Source organism: Gavialis gangeticus, unplaced genomic scaffold (genome assembly GCF_001723915.1).
Source record: "Gavialis gangeticus isolate Ggan-Ray unplaced genomic scaffold, GavGan_comp1, whole genome shotgun sequence".
Taxonomy (NCBI): Eukaryota; Metazoa; Chordata; order Crocodylia; family Gavialidae; genus Gavialis; species Gavialis gangeticus.
This window is the reverse complement of record NW_017729026.1, coordinates 7,902,925-7,920,867: the sequence shown is the minus strand read 5'-3', so window position 1 is coordinate 7,920,867 and position 17,943 is coordinate 7,902,925. Positions and strand designations below refer to the sequence as shown.

The window sequence follows — 17,943 nt, the reverse complement described above, 5'->3', positions numbered from 1 at the left end:
GCCACATAGAGGGGGAGGATCACCTCTTTGGACCTGCTTGAAATGCATGACAAGGTATGGTTGGCCTTCCTGACTGCCTCCCCACACTGCCGGCCCATGTTCATCTTCGAGTCAATGACGACTCCAAGATCCTTTTCCGCCTCTGTGCTGACAAGAGGGGAGTTCCCCAACCTGTAGGTATGGTGCCGGTTGTTCTTCCCCAGTTGCATCACTTTGCACTTGTCTGTGTTGAATCCCATCCTATTCTCATCCGCCCACCCTTGTAACCTGTCTAGGTCCAATTGTAGCCTGCTTCTTCCTTCTAGTGTGCCCACATCCCCCCACATCTTAGTGTCATCAGCAAATTTGAACAGAGTGCGTTTTACCCCCTCGTCCAAGTCACTGATGAAGATGTTGAACAGTGAGGGCCCAAGGATCGAGCCCTGCGGAAGCCCACTGTTCACATCCTTCCAGGTTGAGAAGGACCCATCCACCACCACCCTCTGGGTGTGGCCCTCCAGCCAGTTGGCAACCCATTTGACTGTGTGGGTGTCAACACCACAGTCCCCCAGTTTCTTAATGAGAACGGGGTGAGAACCAGGTTTGTGCACCATGGTTCAAGGGGTTGAAATTCCATTATAACTATTATTACTTATGGCTCAGGGTATGTTCAGTAAATACAGTCTATTTTGAAATTTGTACTTGTTCTGCAAAGTAATGCATAAAGGAATCTAGAGCTCTGTGTAGGTAGAAAAATAATAACAACATTGGTCCAGAATGTCATCTTCCCTAGATTATCAAAACATTTCTAAAGGAATGATGGTTCAATACAGGTCCTAAAATCTGTGCAGTGTCTGCCCCCTTAGCTCACAATTGCAGGAGAGCATTTTTATCAATTGTTGCTCTTATTTATTCATTTTGTAATAGTGCTTAGATGTCTCTGTCCCAATGAACAAGGCCTTTTACAACACAAAGGTGTTCCCTACTTGAAGAATTTAAATAAGCAAGTTAAGTTTATAAGTAATGTGCTCTGACCCAAGACCTATTACATACCAACCAAGCCACAGTTCTACATGCCTACATGCATGTGCAGATCCAGGATTAAAGGAAGATGTAGGAGCAGCAACCAGTTCTTCAGGGGTGGCTGCACCCTGGCTCCCAGGTTCTCCCTTCTCTCCCACACTGGGCTTCTTCCCGTACAGACTATACTGTGGGAGCAGCAGCCAAGGACTTTTCTAGGTCCACAAATCAAGTAAGACTATCCCCCACCCCGACTCTTGGCACTCACTCCTTTCCCCTCCATGCTCAGCAGCACCTCCCTTCACCTCCCATTCACCCCATTCTATGCGCTAGCCACAATAATAATAAAACAACCACGCAACCTAGGGTTTCCCATACCAAGCAGAGAAAGGATTTAAAACAAAATACAATTATCTTGGCAATAGTGAGGAAAAAAGCAAAGCTGGAATAAGTAGTACATTACAGGTTCAATGTTTTATGAAGGTAATGCTTTGGAGCAATTTTCTTTTGTAAATGATCAGCAGTGCTTGGATTACTTTGAAAGTGTGCCATTTCTTTCCAGAGTAAAGGTATTCAACCTATTTTTATTATACTTGCCATTTTTTTTATTTTTTAGATTATCAGGAACAGTTGTTGTCTTATAAACTTGGGGACAAAGGAATGATTATCCACTGAACCATACTTGTACAGCACTGACACTTGAAAATGTATCACTAACCCTTTTTGTTCCAAATTAAAATCTTATCAGAAGACATACTAACAGCTTTTAAAAAATCTTCCAGTATTATTCTGGAAGTGTTTTGATTCTGTACTTTTAATGACCATCAGGCTGTTGGATTTCAGCTTGGCTAAACTCAATTTTCATCACACTGCTCATATGAGTTGCTAATGGCTGACACATAAAATGGTATATAAATTACCCTTTAATTAACTGACATTTGCTTTTCAAATACACATATTTTTTCCTTGTTTGTGACACTTCATTAACATTACCTTCAAATGGCAGGGCACTGTTGCATCATATTTTGTTGGAGGGATTAAATTGTTTCCCAGTAACAGCTATATAAGGCCGAGTTGTAACAAATTTTGTTACAGCAGAATCAGTAGGAATAGTCAGAAAGCATGTCTACATGAGATGCTTCACTGTGCAGTAGACTAATTTATTGTGCAGTAAAGCAACACTGTCTACATGTGTGCAGCATTTACTGCTCAGTAAATTAGTCTACTGTGTGGTTGGATAATACCTGTAGGTACAGGTAGTAGATTTACCATGCCATAGCTACTGTGCAGTAGTGCACATATGGACAGCTGCCCAGGAGCAAAATGTTCCTGGTCAGCCCAGGCAGCAGAGGGTGGGGGAACTGTCTGCCTCCTCTGGGCAGCTGCCTCCCAGCCCCCACTTTGATCAGCAGATCAGAACGGGGGCTGAGACACATCCACTGCCCTGGGTAGATGCCTGCTTCCCAGCCCCTGGTCCAATTGGCATGGGACCTGGGACACATCCGCCACCCCAGATAGCTGTCTGCTTTCCAGCTCCTGCTCCAATTGGCTGCAGTAAATCTATTACCTGCCAGGGAAGCCAGCAGCTGCCCAGGGCAGAGAATGGTGTTCCAGCCCCTGCTCCTGCTGCTTGGGGCAGGCAACTGGAAGGAAGGCAGCTGCTCAAGGCAGAGGCTTAGGTCTGGGAGGCAGCTGCCACAGAGGCAGGACAGTTCTCTGTCCCCTGGAGCCCAGGCCTGACAATGGTACCCACTGCCAGCCTAGGGCTGGCACCCAGGGGAGCCTGGAGTTCCCCCTAGCTGCTGTGTGGGGGCAGAGCAGGACAGGAGTAGCAAATTTGTTCCTGATGGGCTCCCAGCGGGTGCATGTGTAGACATGCTCCTGGGGAAAGCTTACTGTGCCTTATTTTACTGTCCAGCAAACTAAAAGTGCATTAATAGCATGTGTAGATGCACCCAGAGAATAAGGTATTACTTTCTCTGGTGTCAAGATCATACCTATAGTGCTCAGTAATATCCATATATAACCTTGCTTCAATCTTGTTTTTACAAACAAATATTTGGGGTCCCAATCATTGAAAAATAAAGCTTAAAGTGAACTGAAATGGTTGTCTAGTCCAGGATCATCCTTGCCTAAACCATCCTGGGCAAATGTGTCTAATCTGTAACTAAAAGCATCCAGTGACAAACATTGTACAACTTAATTAATGTCTTATAATGCTTACCTAAATTTAAGGTAAGCATTATAACACATTAATTAAGTTGTAGACTAATTTCCTTTTTGCAACTTAATCTCACTACTTCTTGAGCTGTCTCCTGTGGACATGGAGAACAGTTGATTACCACCCCGTTTATAACAACCTATTTTGTCTTTGAAGATTGTTATCAAACACATATGTGGCTTAGAGAATCGCTGGGCTCTAAGAATTAGACAGTTTTTTTCTTAACTTTATCCTAGATTTGTTTTGTGCTTCAGGACTTTTGGAACTAAATCTCTTTTTATATTTGTAGGTTAACTGAGTTTTAATAGATGTCAGGTTGTGAACTTCAATAACTAAAAATCTCCATTTAAAGGTATCAGTAGCAGAAGTATTGACACAGGATAGATTAAACCTATAAATTCAAGCAGACCCCAGAAGAAATTGAGGCTCAGAGGACCCATCTACACAAGACACCAACTGTGTAATAGCCTAATAATATTGTGCAGTAGTGCATCACAGCACAAACAGTGCTAATATGCTACTGCACAATACAAGTAGGCTACTGCACAGTAGCATCACTAAAAAGGCATTCACCTGCACTACTGTGCAGTAACTCTGGTTACTGTGCATTTATTTAGTACTCAATTATACATGTACTAAATTAAATGCTCAGTAGCCACTGCACATTAACAAATGTGTAGACGCACCCAGACAAACATAAATCCTCCCCTACTGCCATCTTGTTCCAGGAGCAAGTAAGTTATTGTTACTCTTAAAAGACAGGTTACTTTACCCATCTTGTGCTTGGCCAACTACTTTAGTAAGCAAGTAGTGGATGGAAGCCAATGCCCCACCCACTACCTGATGCTCTCTACTCCTTCTTGAAGGGTAGGGAGTATCTACAGAGAGGCTGCACTTCCCACAAGACTCAGACCCAAAACCCAGTTAGGCCAAACAAAAACACACTCAAATGAGTAATGTTCATTGTTTGAGTACAGTTGATCATATTTAAATCAGCAAGTAAGTGGATTACCCCATATTTGCTCATACTAACCAATATATTAGCAGGGAAGAATTGCTAATGATTCTTACTGGATGATTTCTGTTGTAAGTATACCTGATGATTTCTGAGCAAAGGTGGCAGAACCAAACCCTAAGTTTGTTCATATTTTTTTAAAAAATGGAACATGTTCCTAATTCAACTGGTTAACTATAAAAACCTGAATATTCCTAAAGACATCTATAACAGCTATGAGCACACATTCAAATTATCTGGGAGTATTCTCCAAGTTTGTTCTCCTGGTAAGGAATAAACCCAGAGATAGCTAGACAAATATTTTAATTCAGAGCCCTTGAAGAACAGAGAGCTTGCAGCCATGGGGCCTCTGTGCACACATCTCGATCTGCCCAGAGACAGAAAGCAGTGGTGTACAGGGTAGCCCTGACTGACTGACCCAGACTCCTCAGAGTCAGCCTGTGTCTTCCTGCAGCACAATGTGGGATTTTGGCTGGAGCAGCAGTCCAGCAAATGACAGTTCCCCTGGGAGAAAGCATAGGAGCAAAGCACCCTGGGACGCTGGAGGACAGTCCTATAGCTTCTCTCAGAGCCTAACTCTTGGGAGTGATTTAACCTGGTTGTTATTTTTTCTCTTGGAGTGGCCATTTTTGCTTTGGTAGAGAAATCCTGAACATTTGTGCACTTGTGGTTTCTTCTGGGAGAGAAGCAACTCTTCCAGGAGAAGTGAATGTCTGTACATGTCCAATGAATACAGATCTGTCATAGGAAATAAAATGAATGAAACCCATCATGCAGACATCAAGAGCCCAACCTTCTATACATCATTCTCACCCTTCCTATGGACCTCTAAATATCCCACAAAGGCCTAAATGTGCATTCTTTGTGCACTGAAGCTGATAGGAGTTTTGGCTGAACAAAGAATGTAAAATTATTCTCTAAGTGATAACAATATTTGATTACTACTGACTGAGGATGCACTTGACCTAGCAGATAGGGGTAAAAAGCGCTGAGTTCCACTACTAATTTCCCTAAGGCATCTAGTATAATAGATATTATATGTGAGTTGTTCATATCACTTGTTAATATAGTTCAAAGGAATATTGGACTGAAAGGGATGATCTGGGTCACTGATTTCAGTCCTCTGCAGCTATAGGCAATGACATAAGTAAATGTTGAATCCAGAAGGGCATCAGAATATCTGTTCTGCAACCCCCTACAGAAAAGCCATGTAGCACTGACTAATGTCCAATACAAAACTTAGGATCTAGAGCAGGGGTCAGCAAACCCAAGCACACATGCCAGAGTGTGGCACATGAAGGCATTTTGCTCAGCAGATGCACCTTGGGGCAGACAGCAGAGGAGGGGCTGGGGCTGCCACAAGTATCAGGCTCCTCACGGCTCCCCCACCATCTGCTCTACAGGAGCATGTGCACCCGCTACCAGCAACAAGGGAGGCTGGGGCTCTACAGACCTTGGTACAGCTGCTGCTACAAGTACCACCTACCCCCTGCTGCAAGCAACACAGGCTCCATGGTGGAACCTCTGCCCCTCCCCCACTGTCTACCCTAAGGTGTGCATGCACCTGCCATGGGCAACAAGCTGGGCTGGGATTGCACCAGGGTCCACAGAGCCTTGGCCTGGCTCATTGCTGGTGGTGGGTGCACATGCATCTCGGGGCAAACAGAGTGGGGACCCATAAGGGGCCCAATCCTTGTGGCAGAGCAGACCCTGCCCCTCCTCCATCATCTGTACAGGTGTGCATGCACCTCCTGCTGGCAATGAGCCCAGCAGGTGCTCTGCAGACCCTAGTGCAGCTACTTGCAGTCCTGGCCTTGCTCATTGGCAGTGGCAGGGGCACATATGCCTCAGGGCAGACAGCAGGGATGGGCAGGGGCTGCACTGTCACAGCAAGGATCAGGCTCCTCATGGCTCTCCTAATATCTACCCCGGCATGCCAACATTTTTCAAGTTGAGGTTCTGGGTGTTTATGGCATTCTGATCTAGAGTACAAAAAAATCAGTGGCCTCAAAAAAAAAAAATGTATAGGCGAGACAACTGGCATTCCCTAACCCTTGGGCCTCTGCAATGGACAGAAATTTGTGATAGTCAGAAATGCCTGGATGATCCAAGGAGTGTTGGTTTATGGAGATTTTGCTCTCAGTTACTAACTTCAGCTTTGAGATGAATCTGGCTGATTAATTTTTTTGGATGGGTGGGCCAAGTTTCAGTGGTTGAGGTTCAGCTGTTTCAAAGAATAGGCTAGGGAAAATTATATCCTGAGAAGCTGTTATGCTCCATTACATATGATTACATCTGCATGCTCCTATGGTGATATAAGCACAGGAAAATTATTATGACTTTTAACTTTATTTCATTCAGGGTTAAAAGCTACAGTGATTTAGCTGAGTCACAGGGGCATGCAGTTAAGCCATAATAGATGGTGTTTGCTCCCTAAGGTAGCTGAAAATTACATCCATCCAAATGTTGCTTAAAATACATTAAAATTTTTTGCAAACTTTTCTTTGAGAAGTTCTAGCAGTCTTGTGCTTTGGAGCAGGGACTTGAGACTGGGATTTCAAGCCAGAGATGTATCTTTTTGCATTTCCTGTAAACATCACCCCACATTTGGCCAAGTTCCATGCCTTTGGCAAAGCTCAGCACATAGAACTGAAACCTGTGAATATTCCACTTGCACCCCATACAGCTCCGAGTGCCTGACCACTCCCCTAGAGGGACTGAGTATGATCCAACCCAGGGCTACAGGGATAAAATGTGCTATTGCAATTGCTGAGATGAAGCCAGACACCAAAACTGAGCCCAGGACTTTGGTTTATCCTGTAATCTCACTGACTCTTGCGTTGATGCTCTGGCAGACAGGAAAAAGGCACCTGACTCAAATACAGATGGGACAAGAGCCAGAATCAGGAAGGGAAAATGAGAAGGTTTGATCAAGAATCCTATGATAGTTTGAGCTAGAGAAGGTGAACCGGGAGTCAGTGAGGGAACTAGGGAGTTGGAGAAACCAGGAATGAGGTAGGGGGGACAAATAATGAAGTCAGGTGAGGACCTGAGACTCACACTAATGGTGCGCAGAGGAGTAGAAGAGAGATATCACACAAGAAGCCAGGATGTGAGAAGAAAAGTGGGATTGTCTGAGCAAAGAGACTGATATAAGAAGGCAAGGAAGTTGGAAATGAAGCCAAGGAACTGGGGAGAGGGTTAGAGGAGACTGACACTGAGGGCATTTATACATGTGCTCTGAGAGGTGGAGGGGGAGGGGGGGAGGCAGGGTTGATTTAATTAGGGTGGGTCTGATAGCCACTCTAATTAAAGCGCCTGAAGCATCACGTGTATCAGTGTCCCTGCATTGAAAAATGGCAGCATCAGATGAGCTTTAGTTAAAGCGCCACATCACCATTTTTAGCATGGGATGCTGGAGTCTAGAGGCTGCTGATTAATTGAGCCACCAGCTCGATGTAGTCAGTAACTACAGCACATCAGAACAATCTCAATGCACGTGTATAAATTAAGCCGGAAATAATTACTCCACATGAAACATTTCAGCCCAAACTATCATCCTTGGAAAAATAATAATTGATTGAAAACAGGGTCTTTTAATCTTGGGTAACTTTAACTATAGAACTCTCTATAGTTACCAAAAACATAATTTAATCCAATTTTGCACATTTTGATTAATAGGTTTTATGTTTAAATAAATCAATGTATTTTAACATGTAAAGCACAAGATACATGTTAAGTATTAGGGGATAAAGTATTACTTCCATTACTCTAGCATCTAAAGAGCCCAACTGCGATCATTGTTCTATTGCACTTGGCACTCTTCAAACCTATAATATGAGATAGTCTCAGTCCCACAGACATTCTGATTTAAAAAAACAAAACAAAAAAACAAGGAAGAAGGAAACAGAAAACAGAGAGGTAAAATGACTTGACTATGGTCAAAGAGTGGGTCAGTGAAAAACAGTGGGAACAGAACCCACATTTTTCAAAACTGCTAGTCCAGTACCATACTCAGTGGACCATGCTTCTTCACAGTTAAAATGTTTGAACACTTAACAGAAAGTGGCCCATGACTGCATCCCTCACCAGGAGGCACTACATTAAGAAAGTCACAATGTTTCCCAAGGCTCCATCTTTGTATGGAGGGAGTGATTTCTGAAACCATGCATGGGGTTTATCATACTCCTCCACACACACACACACACACACCTATTAGCTTATTTCTTACCTACTCATTTCTCCCAAAAGGAACCATCTAGTAAATGGCTCCCATATACCCTTGACTGCTAGATTGTAATAGTATTTGGGGTTTTTGTAGCTGTACAAGTGAGAGAACATTTCCTTCCTACTATCACCCTAAGAAGTAACGTAAGGGCTGAACAAAATCTAGTGCTAAATAATGAATTATTACTCTTCACTTATTTTTCTGTCTTTTTATGTTTTAAATATGGATAATATTTTGCTGATCTTGGTCAGTGGCCTTTAATAGAAATTTATCATTAAGTTGCATAGGTAAAAATGAACTGAAGTGGTTAAAAAAAATCTAATGAAGGTGTTAAAGAATCAGTAACAATAACCAAAGCAATAACAGAATGCATAGTTCTCGCAGTGGGTATACAGTGCAATAAATATAAATATCATTATTAATAATAATTAGTATCAAGACTACATTCATGCAAGCAATTAGGCATAAGTTGTTACGTACAAAGGCTGATACTGCACAGTGCACATGAAAAATATGCAAAATATACTAAAGCTTAACCGGCCTGATTCTATCTGGAGATGTGAGGGAATAAGATTGCTAAGCAAAATACGTTCAGAGTGCATTAAACAGGGCATCATCAGACTGTAGGTGGAACAATTGGTATAAAAATACTTATATGCTATGGCGCAGAAGAGTTCCCTAAATTCTGATCTCCAACAGACTGCAGGTTGGTTCTGCCATTAGCAACATTAATTTTAACTCATCTGACAATACACCAGAGTGCCTTTGATTTTTCAAGATATCCAAGCGAACATAGGAATCAGCTCCTATGTGTTTATGTGCATATGCATGTATGCCATGTCAGTATGAGTAAAAGTTTCCAGTAAAGAGCTCAAATCCATCTCTGCATAAACTCCTAAATGCTGGAGGCTGCAAGTGGAAGAGGAACAGTGGAAAAAATCCTGGTCATACCTGTTCACATTCCCTTTCAGCATCTATTCTCTGCCATTGTGACACACAGGATAATGGGCAAGATGGACCTATGGTATGATCCAATAAATGGCAATTCTTATGTTCCCCTGCTCATATACACACTAAATCCATTCTTGAATTCTGGATCTTACATTTTCTTTAACAGTAACCTCACAGTTCTAACTTCTTCATGATGAGGATTTCGTTATAGGATTCAGTTCTGTTCTAGTTGGAGATTAGAGCATGCTCAAGAGCATGTCATGTTCCTTCTTCCTTCACCATTCTCTTACACCTCTTTTGGCAGATCACCCTTAGCTGTACATTGTCTTACAAGGAAAGCAAATTTCCAACAGAAGTCACCAATATGTTAATTTTAAAGAAAATACAGGTTTTCTATTACCTGCCAGGACGAGAATTTAGAGTTCTGTATTTTTAAGGCAAATGTATAAAACGTTTCATTTTAAAATACTCAAATCAGTCCCATTCTGATCATAATTACTCTGATCAAGGTAACTTCATTGACTGGTGATTAAGGCTGTGATGAAAGCTGGAATAATTGAGATAGGAATCTGATTTTAGGACCTTGATTCTGCAAACCTTACTCACACTGAGCAGAACTTACTTATTTACGAAACCCCACTGATTTTGATGAGACTACTGAAGTGAGAAAGTGCTGCCAAGCAAAAGAAGGACTCACAGAAGAAAAATGATTTTCACAAACAAATAGCAAGCTACCATTATGACAGTCTGAGGATGTCATTTAAGACTCATGAAATGTCTATCAACATCTGAACATGTGAAAGGCAGCAAACCAAGATTTGCTGTAGATAAATTGTATTAAATTGCAGATGGGTTTAAGCAGATGTCATAATTGGTTCACAGATACTGAACTTCCAAGTTTATAAGAAGGGAAAGCCATACTCTATCCCAAGTTCCCTTCATTGTTTTTCCAGGTGGTGGCAAAATTATCACATATTATCACAGTAATAGCATACGTTCTTAGTGTACACTTTGCTTCTCTCTGTGCGTATGTATTGCCTCTTCCCAACCATCCTTCAGCTTTCTGTGATGATAGTCCTAGCCACAGCCAGCATCTTTTACCTCAGGTGCCTGATTCATGAGATACAGTAGTCTGGTCCAAGAGGTGCAGTTTTCTTCTTCTAAAGGTCTCATCTTAGCTTGATAATACTCATCTACTCAGGCTCTGATAGAGCACAATTCTCTACTTCAGGATAAAGTCCAACATTGCCTCTCAAGCTCAGTATCTGATGTCCAGTGTCTACCCCCTTCCTACTACTAGTTTTCTTCTCTGCCCTAGTTCAATCATTTTGGCTGAAGGTATCATGAGTCAGCTTCAGCTCAGATAACAGTATCAAGAAAAGCCAAACCACAGAGCGTCTTTTTCCTTCTTCCTAGAATCCAAGGATCTTTCTGCTGAATCAGGAGCAAAGACTGGAAGCATCAGATGCTCAAGTTAGGAGAGAAGTGAAGATAAAAGGAGCAAACCACAGCTCAGTGATGGTGGCTGGAACTGTATAAAATAGACTCAGAAGTTAGCAGGAGATGACAGACAGTAGAGGTGATAAAGGCCTATCATTAAGTTCACTCTCCTACATGTACAGGATGTAGCTTGCTGATAAAGGATGTGAGATAGCAAATTGATATTATACTTGATAATTCACAGCCCAAGAAGAAACAGGCCATGAGGCAGAAGCTCATTATTGGCACAACCTGCAGTACTGGGCAGGAGGAGGAGAATTATCTGGGTTATCTTCCCTAAACACCAGACCAGATTGAAAATGGACTGGAACAGGGAAAGGTTTGGAGGAGAGTTGAGCCCAGCAAGAGTAACCAGAAAAGAATCACATGTGAGCCAATTATTTTGGCAATTCCAAGTAGTGATTTTTATAGTGAAAACCAGGGTGAAAACAGAAAAGAAGGAAATAGAAGAGGAGGTAGAAGCTGGAGCAAGTCAGAATTTCATGTACTTTGCAGACCTGCTACTAGATGGAAAAGCAGCAAAAAGAAGCTTGTAGTAAGGTGGCAGTGGGCACCATTCTATCCTCTACTGAGAGGTTTACATATCAATATCTGTGAAAAAAACATAAAGGGATTGTTTACAAAGCACCACTGCTAATTTATAACAAGAAAATCTAAAAGTAATATAACTTACCATATAGCTTTCTTCCTGACTTTCTTATCAACTGAAATGCATTGCTTCAGTCTTAAACAATATCAAGTTAGAAACTGGACTTCCTTCTGGGAAGTATTTCTACAGTGGCAATCAGAGGCATTCCCTGAACAGATGTATTGGAGGGGTGAGTTATTCCCCAAATCTGTTTAGAACATTCATTTTTAAAGCACTCCTTTTCCTGTTAACATATGGCTTGTTATCTTGCCACCTACTGCACGAGGTACTGCTGTTGCACATGTCTTTTTACTTTAGTAGCAAAATTCTGGGTGCATTTGCAGCTAGGGCCTGAGGAAGAGGATAAAGAGAGCATTTTTCTTGCTCCAGCATCTTACACGAGACTCAGGTGCTATACAGACTGAACATCTCATTCCAAAATTCAAAGCGGATGGGACTATCTGGAATGGGAACACAGCCAAAACCTTCCTCCACTGCAGGCTAGCGAGTGTCTGGCAGCATTTGCTGAAGGAACATATGCTGTTTCTTATAAAAGCAGGTATGAGGAACACCATTCAGCAAATTCATATGCCTAGATCTCCCATAAGCATTCTTCCTGCATCTGTCATGCATGGGCAGAATCTCTCAGACCCTCAGCCACAGCAGCTTTATATCACCAGAGCTTCAGAGAAAAGCAAGGTTACAGTCATTCTTTCTATGGGCACCCATACACATGTTTGCTCCAACACGTTCTAATTAGAATGTGTTGGAGCAGGCTTGATTCATTCAGTCACTAATAAGAATGCTCTGACAGTCTTGGCATTACATGCATTCAGTTAGCACCCCTACATTTCAAAATGGTGGCAGGGGTGCTTTAACTAAAGCTTGTCAAATGAACTTTAGTTAAAGCGCCCTTATCACCATTTTGGAGCTCGGGGTGCTGAATACACAAGATGCTGTAGGCTTTTTACTTAGAGAGGCTCCCAAGAACCACTCTAATCAAAATGTACCCCCTCCCTCACCCCAGAGCATGTGTAAAGGAGCCTTTTAAGAAATATTTAAAAAACATTTTATTTTTTCCAATTTGTTTACAACTTCCCCAAACCAAGGTGCCTTACTCTAGTATTTTTAGGATTTGTTCTTCCATATTTGAGCACTCAAAGTTCCTCTTTAGCTGTAGTTGCTATATGAAATAGAAATTATTTCAGGAATGACAATGTCAGAATTTCAGATTGGCATAAATTATCTTTCACATACTTTAAAGTATCAACAGTAAAATGACAGTACTAACCTCTTTCATTTTTTCCAGTTCATTCTGTAGAGCCTGCTTGGCAATCTCAACTTCTATAAGCTGCTGTCTTAACTTTTCATTTTCATCTTCTGTTATAGTACGTTTTTCTTCCACATTTTCTAATTCATGATGAAGTCTTACTGAAACATCCTTTGCAACCTAAATGGAATTATAAGTAAAAAGAAAAACAAGGCGAGAAGTTATTACAGTAATTCTAACCACTTAGGCACTAATTCTGTCTCTTGCTTAGTAGAAAATGTGTTAAGGGAATGCGTAGAAGACAGTATTCAGAAGGAAATTGGTTGTCCGGGAATTCTAACTTTCACTAACTTTCACTAGGTAAGAGGATTCTTTCCACTGTCTTCAGTGAGAGTTGCATCAGAACCTATATCTGTATGACACCTTGGCAAAAAGCAGAGCAACTTCATCACCCTTGGAGACAGTACAGATTGTGCACCCTTTCAAACATAGCTAGTTCACCCTACTCCTTCTGCTCCACCACTTCCCCTCTGACGGCACCTGAGTATGATCCTGTTAAGTATTTATTATCTATTGGAGTGCTAGCTAAGTGAAGAGTCCATGTTCTCTCTAGCCCCATGCATTCTGGACATCATATGGGACCAAAAGTAGGGGGAACAATTTCTTGCTTTCCTCCCCATTCACAATCAAAGTCAATCAAAATTCCATCCTTATTTCTAATTACATTAATAAAAAAGAAAAATAGGATAAATCACAGATGTCTTTGATCAAGAACCTGTGTTATTCACCAAAACACAATATAATATTTTAAAATGAAGCAATGACTCAGCATTTTTGCTTTACATTTTGAAATGCACTGTCACAGGAGCAGGGTTTAAAGAAACCAAGGACATAATCCTTTTTCCCACTTCAGCATTAGCTTTGCCTCTCATGTCACTGCACTGTAACTTAATGGCACTAATAAAACTAGAATACCACGTATATCAGGATCTGGGGAACGTTTGTTCACCAGAGCACCCCAAGGGATGACAAGATCGAATGCTCACAAACTCCTCCGTGACCATTTCAGGCTGGACATAAAGAAGAATTTCTTTATTGTCTGAGCCCCCAAGGTTTGGAATAGACTGCTGCCGGACGTGGTTCAAGCACATACTTTAAATGCCTTCAAGAGGCATTTGGATGTCTATCTTGCTGGGTTCCTATGACCCCTGCTGACTTCCTGCCCTTTGGGCAGGGGGCTGAACTCAATGATCTTCTGAGGTCCCTTCCGGCCCTAATGTCTATGAATCTAAAATATTGAGGTAAACATCAACAATGACTATCATGATGATTTTGGTATCATGAGAGTCATTTTAAAAGGTTGGACTTGTGGCTTTTTTTAAGAATGGAAAAACATAGTTTATCCCTTCTTGGTGTTTGCAGTGCTTAGCCTGAGATCAGAGACCTATCTTTTATGAACAAGACAATATTACTAACAATTTAAAAATATGCTTTCTAATTTACTGCATCTTGAAAGGAAAACAAAACATTGGCTAGCAGGTAATCAAAAAGAATCTTCTCCATCAGAAAGCAGCAGCAGTAGCAGCAGCTAGTGACTCACTCTCTTGACAGGAAACACAACCATGAGTGAGTGTACCAATACAATTGCTGTATGCTAGAACACAGTCAGTCAATAACCTTGCCACCATGCACACACACAGGACACATTCATACTTCCCAGAGGATGGAGATGAAGAAACCATGCTAGTTGAATTCCAAGTGTATCCTGTGAAAAGGGAGTGTGAGATATCAAATCACAGGGGCAGATCCTGACTTGCTTTGCTCAGCTGGACATTTCACCAACACCAGAGATTCCTCAGCTACCAATGAGCTATTGTAACTGGCTCTTTGTTACTCTGCTTTATGGTCCTGACAGAAGGATAAGGTCTAGGTTTCTTACACTAGATAACATTTGATTAAAATTTGGGGGGAAAGTAAAAGTTTGATTGGCAAGGGTAAACACTTTGACTCAATGCACGTAGACTTCAAAAAGGCATTTGTGGAGCATAAGGCCCCAAAAAATAATCTGATCAAAAACTAATGTTATACAAAAACCAAAGCAGCACAGTGGATTCAAAACAGGCTATCTCAAAAAGCAATTGTGAATGGGGAATCCTCATTTCTAAGGGGTCATTTGTAGTGAGCTCCCAGAAGTAACTGTTTAACCCTCCATTATCCAAAGTTTTCATCAGCAATATCAAAGAAAAAGTAAAAACATTACTGGTGAAGTTTGTAGATAACAGCAACATTAATATAATGACAAATAATAAGGACAGGTGAACTCTAGAGAGCAATCTGGATCACTAGGTAATTTGGGCTTCCTTGAACAACATACATTTTAATACAGGTAAATGCAATACTATACATCAGGGAAACAAAAATATGAGTTACCCTTGTAGGATGGACAGTTTTATTTTGGAAAGCAATGTCACTTAGAGGGCATCATGAATTTAGAGGACATATGGAGGACTGGTAAACAAAAGGTCAAGGTTTTGGCATTTGCTTCCATTTTGATGCAAAATGAAGCCAAAGCTTCTAGAATTTTTCAGGAAGAAAATAAGAAATAGACCCTTCCACATCAGAATCTGCAATAGTCTGATGGTTACAACATTCATATGGGATGTGGGAAATCTAGGATTGGATGATTGCTGTACCTAATTCAAACCAGGAACCTGAACAGAGTTCTCCCATAATTTAGGCTGGTACCCTAATTACTGGGCTACAGAAGCAGTTCTTTCTATCCGGCCCAGTGAATATTTAGTTATTAATAAAAAATGGAAGAGCTGCAAAAAAAAGAGAGTGACTCTAGCCCAGACTTAGAACATTCACTTGGGATGCAAGAGACCCAGATCCAAGTTCCTTTTTCAAAGTGGGTAGAGCAGGAACTTGAACATCAGCTTCCCACATGCCAGCTGAGTACTTTAACCACCTGGTTGTTCTCAGCTGTGAGGCTGACTCTTAAATATTTTTCCATAAGCTTTCTCATAGGCCTGAGAAAGCTGTATCAAATCATTATGTTTCTGCCAAAAAAAAGTGTTTGTTTGGTTTGGAAAAAAATGTTTTGGCAAATATTCCTGAGCACTTATACCCCTCATGGAATGAGATGGGCAAGGCAGAAAATGCAATCCTTGATAAGAGTGCAAATAATAAATAGAAGTAGAAAGATGTTAGTATGGCATTGTATGGTATCAGTGGAGAAAACCCATGAGAATACCATACCTGATTCTGGTGTCCACATTTTAACAAGGATCAGTAACAAGAATACTGTATGAGCTGGAAGGGGTTCAGAAAAGAGCCCTATAAATAACCTAGGTGTGGAAAACATCTTTACTGTGTGTGACTAAAGATGCTTATTCTATTTAGCTTCTAGCAAAGGAGGTTAAGAGGTGACCTGATCATGGTCTTTGTGTAGAGATAAGAGTTCTGAGAGAAGAACAAGAATTAGTGGATGAAAGCTGAACCTAGACACATGCAGATTATAAAACACCATTTTTACAACATTGAACTTCCATATTGAGTATGTTAGATTTTCCATTGTCTGAAGTCTATAAATCAGATCTGAAAGTCTTTCTAAAACATCTGTTGTAGTTCAGGCAGAAGTTATAGGTCATATGCAGAAATGGCCTGGTAACATTCTGTGGCCTATACAATGAAGGAGGGCAGACTAAATGATCATAATGGTTCCTTCTGTCCTAGGAACTATGGGTGAAATCTTGGCTCCACTACAGACAAGTGTTTTTTTTTTCCCTTTGATTTCAGTAGAGCCAGTTTTTTGCGCTATGAATAACTTACACGAATAGTTCCATTGAAGCTGGACTGAATGTTATAATGTTCTCACAGCAGTCAATGGGACTATTCAGTGGGGTTGCAGGACCCGGAGCAGAGTGTTTTGGCTTGTTTTCTTGCAAACAAAGGGCCAAATCCTGTCAGCCTTACACAGATCTTAAACACTTCTCACTCAAACTTCCACTAACTTCAATAAAAATGGGATTAAGTAAAAAATAAAAGTTGAGCCCAGAGCCCTATAAAATACTGTTGAAGACCCAAAAGTATAAATCTGGCCTTGGCTATCCTGTGGTCCCATATTGCTCTCAACGGTGCATGTTTCAAAATGGCATTGAGAAAAATGTCTGAATCAAGGCTCACTTGGGAACAGGCATTTTCCTCAGTGAATCAGTTCTCCCCATCTTCAACCCCACCAGCACTTGCTGATATGAGGGCCTTCTGTACCTTGAGGTCCTGCTCCATGCTCCGCAGGAGCTCTCCATCAATCTCCCCGGTCTGGGCATAGCGGAGCCTCTTGCGTTCAGCCTTACGTAGCCGGTACTGTAGGATCCGGCAGTTCTTGTTGGCTCTCTCCAATTCATGGCGCATTTCCTGAAGCTGACAAGCGTCCTCCTCGAAGAAACTGTCCCTCATCTCATCCATCTCAGTCCTCAGCTCATCTATCTCATTCTGACACCCAGTGGGAAAGGAGAAGAGGCCGCACAGCGACCAACCAAGAAAATAAACATCAGAGACAGCAAGAGGGTTGGGAAACATGGCTCGAAAGGAGCTGGGAAACAGATGTTCTCCCTCCTGCCCTGTGAGAGCAGGCCAAGGGAAGCCAGCGAGGCCAGGGAAAGAACGAACAGGCGTGATCGCCCTTTCCGTGCTCTCACGCTAGTGTGGTGCTCAGCCCTCCCTGCCTCCCTCCCCTCCGCAGGCACATGAATAATGAATAAGGGAGAAGCCAGGATTTGGCCCACCATGTTTTGTCCCTGCTCTGCAGCAAAGGCCCAGCCCCAGGGAGTTCCCAAGGGTCTGGCGACACCTCCCTCCCCCCAGGGCCCCTGTCCCACAGGAGGGGGAGGGTTGGGATGCTCCCAGGTGCACTCCCAGGGCTAAGAGGAGGAATCCAGCTCTCTCCAGCCCCCCTTCCCTTCTCTGCCCCTCTCCACCCCCCTCCCACAGCATCCAGGAGGAAGAAGCGGCTTCTTCTTCTGCCTCCTCCTCATCCCCCAAGGTAATAAAGGAGCCTCCCTGCCCCCCAGCTTAGCAGCACACCCCCACCCCGCCTCCCTCCACCCCTCCGCGCTCACCTTGAGGGTCT

General features: G+C 42.1%; 1 protein-coding gene across 1 annotated transcript in view; it reads right to left on the bottom strand.

Annotated features, from left to right (window-relative positions):
- The window catches only part of LOC109299688 (protein SOGA3-like), a gene marked incomplete at its 5' end in the record, with an annotated part of 81,598 nt that extends 63,657 nt beyond the window's left edge, over positions 1–17,941 (bottom strand). Inside the window, 3 exon segments of the mRNA XM_019520210.1 lie at positions 12,834–12,992; positions 17,082–17,306; positions 17,933–17,941. Coding sequence (XP_019375755.1) covers positions 12,834–12,992; positions 17,082–17,306; positions 17,933–17,941 — 393 coding nt within the window.
- Positions 17,942–17,943: the final 2 nt, after the last annotated feature.